The following is a 2,944-nucleotide window of genomic DNA, read 5'->3' as shown; positions in this document are numbered from 1 at the left end:
ATTGCTTACGATTACCTCGCAGTGACTTCCAGTAAATACATACTAGAAACTATGGACAAACGCATCTTAGACACTGGAAAGGAGAACACCAGCTCCCCTGTGAAGCATCTGCTCAAACAATCAATTCATTCGCCTCAGGTAGTGTTGGTGATATTTGGGTATACGAGGAAGGTAGCCTTGCCAGCTCGTACTGCCAGGAGGGACATCAATTCCAGTTAACCTCCACTGTCAGTGGATAGGTAGAGCGCTGATAGTGGATGAAGTAAATTTCAGACTGGATTGATAGTGTGGTGGTGAGAGAGATGGCATTTTGATCCTTGCTGTCACTCGATTTACTGGAATACAGACTCTCCATCGAGGAAAGTTACATATGTAGTCAGTACTTTAGCCCAAGCCAGTAGTGGTGCGGATTTAATTCGAGTAAGACGTGGCCGAGTAAGATAGTAAAACGGAGGAAAGTCGAGTAAAGTTTTTGTAAACGGATACCTGGACACACTGTAACGCCCATAACCTAACGACTACTTAGCAGTTCAATGGATACATAACTGAATCGGTAACTGGCGCGCTAAAATAAGGAAAAAAATCACATGTATTGTATGACACCATCTCGTAATTTCCGTCACTTCAAGTTGTTTCGAAGGTAAAGTTTGGCCTATTTATTTGTCGCAATTTGTCGTCCACGCTCCTGGTATTTGCGCTAAGAGTGCGCTTATAAAAATAAAAAATTAACTGACTAGCACTTTGCTTATTTTGCATCGGCCCCGTGATAGTTCTACTTGGTGTGGTTAGCAGCACCGAGGTGCATGCGTTCCAAGGGCGGCTTCCAGTCAAGCGTCAGTACTGGCGGACTTTAAAAAGTCACTAATCTAGCGGGGCAAGTCGCCTCGACTCCAAGACGCACCGCCAAAATGGCTGGATCTGCGACCATGTTCTTGTTGCAATGTCGGTTCTGGGCAAGATGAACCTGAACGAAGCCTTACGGGCGCTGCTGGTGCGTCGTTTACCTGGTAGACAGCCAAAACAGCGAGGTGCTTTGGTTTGTGATACATGCAGCACTTCGAACTGAGTGGTGCCAGCACCGGTACTCCAGCATACTTGGTGGGGAGGGTTACATCTTGGCAAGAAAATGATGGCTGGTACGCTTGGCCTGTGCGATTTCTGACGGAAAGGTTTTCTCGATGGAGGTGGAGGAGCTGGCGCGAGAGCTTTCTCACAGTCACTCTAGGGGCCTAGGCATCACAGCAGTTCCTGAATGAGCAGTTTTTTTTTTAACGTTTAGTACATATTGATTTACTCGCAGTTCATCTACAACTACTCGGACTTAATCTCATCGAAATGCTTACTCGACCAACCGCCATCCTGTTCCCTTACTCGCATATCCACCAATATTTACTCGAAAACAAGCTTTTCCCAGCCAGTACACTTTTGCTATACATGCAAAGGATACAATACTTTCAGGCATAACTAGATACTCCTGTAATATTCCCAGCAACCATATTGCAGGTTGTACTTCAGAAGTATGTTGTATGTGCTTGATTGAGCACCAGTCGACTATTTCTGATAGTTTTAGTCTGTCAACAGCCAATACTTTTGAATTTACTGTAATAACATTATGAAGTCTGGGAACTGACGGATAAGCACTGTGAGTAAACACACGGTTGTTTTCAGTCTGTAAAGTGGAGATTGAAAGCGTACTCTTGAGTGGTCAATTTGTTCACAGGTATCCAGTGTTAGAACGTCGTGGCAATCGGGGTTCCTGTCGATCCAAATTCTAGACCATTTCGCTTTATGTTGATCTTCAGCACGATGGATTTACTCTTCTAGGTAAAGTAACGTAGCTGATCAAGCTTCCATTGCGAGCAGCAACTAAAAAAAAGAGAATAATGTCTCCACAAACTTACGGCGCCGTATGATCACCACAGTACACACCAATGATCGACAGATATCATAACTCTATTGCTTCGAAGTAAACACCACGGACGTTTAGCTCGGCGTCATGATTCGTGAATCACGACAACCTCTTACTGCTACTCGCTGCTCAGCAAAGTCCTGCCCAAGCCCAGCCCCGCTTCTCGAACGCACATGGTACGTGGAGGGGTAAGCCCATCGCTGGCATTCATATGGACTACGTTCATTCCTCAAACTCCAACATGAAACAAACTTTCTTGCAAAAGACGTCAGCAAAAGGAGGCTTGTGTAAGCCTTCATGTATGTAAGGTTAGAGCAGCCGGCTTAATGCCATGAGCCTGTGCGTAGGCAATATAGGCTTTATATGCTGCCACAAACTCTTCAATTGCCTTCTCACTCAGTCCCTCTTTCGTCATGAAGGCGACGACCTGTTTAACGGACTGGAGATCATCGTACCACCCCCCGAGAACGGTTCGTAGACGTTCAGGCTGAGTCCTCATTCTCTGAAATTGTTCCGGCAAGTTCTTGATAAGGAAACCGATTTCGTCAAGCGCGTTAAAGTTGAACGTGTGCGTAAATGCAGGAATGGCAGGAATGCCAGCACGCTCTTCTCCTGCCGCGTCTTCGCCCTTTATCGTCTTGAGTGATCGAAGGGTCCTTGATTCAGCATCGACTTCAACCGACAGGACAGCAAGGAGGGCGATCGCAGTAACGAGCAGGGTGTGGTGGATACGCATGCCTCACGCCTTGTGCTCTTGACGGTAAGTTCGCGACTGGATGTCGTCGAATAGCAAAATTTAACAGGTGGTAGAGGAGACCTTCAAATCTAAAGCACCGGGATCAAATCATTTGTCGACTACCCTTATCTGTCATAGCGACGATAAAGATTTCGATGCTGGAAACAGTGATAACTTGCTTGTATTTTAATTAATACTACGTTGTATTCTTGTAGCAAGTGTCGTAGGGAGCGTGGGATATGTGTTGCCGGTTATCAGGTCTTATCTATCTGTTCCTCTAACACGGAAATATTCTAACT

General features: G+C 45.7%; 1 protein-coding gene across 1 annotated transcript; it reads right to left on the bottom strand.

Annotated features, from left to right (window-relative positions):
* Positions 1-2,063: 2,063 nt before the first annotated feature.
* PPTG_16372 (hypothetical protein) lies at positions 2,064-2,763 on the bottom strand. Its single transcript, XM_008913217.1, has one exon. It carries the CDS (start codon positions 2,643-2,645, stop codon positions 2,205-2,207), a length of 441 nt encoding a protein of 146 aa, XP_008911465.1. The 5' UTR covers positions 2,646-2,763; the 3' UTR covers positions 2,064-2,204.
* Positions 2,764-2,944: the final 181 nt, after the last annotated feature.

This window comes from Phytophthora parasitica (genome assembly GCF_000247585.1).
Source record: "Phytophthora parasitica INRA-310 unplaced genomic scaffold supercont2.52, whole genome shotgun sequence".
NCBI lineage: Eukaryota > Oomycota > Peronosporomycetes > Peronosporales > Peronosporaceae > Phytophthora > Phytophthora nicotianae.
This window is presented reverse-complemented; position numbering and strand designations above follow the sequence as displayed.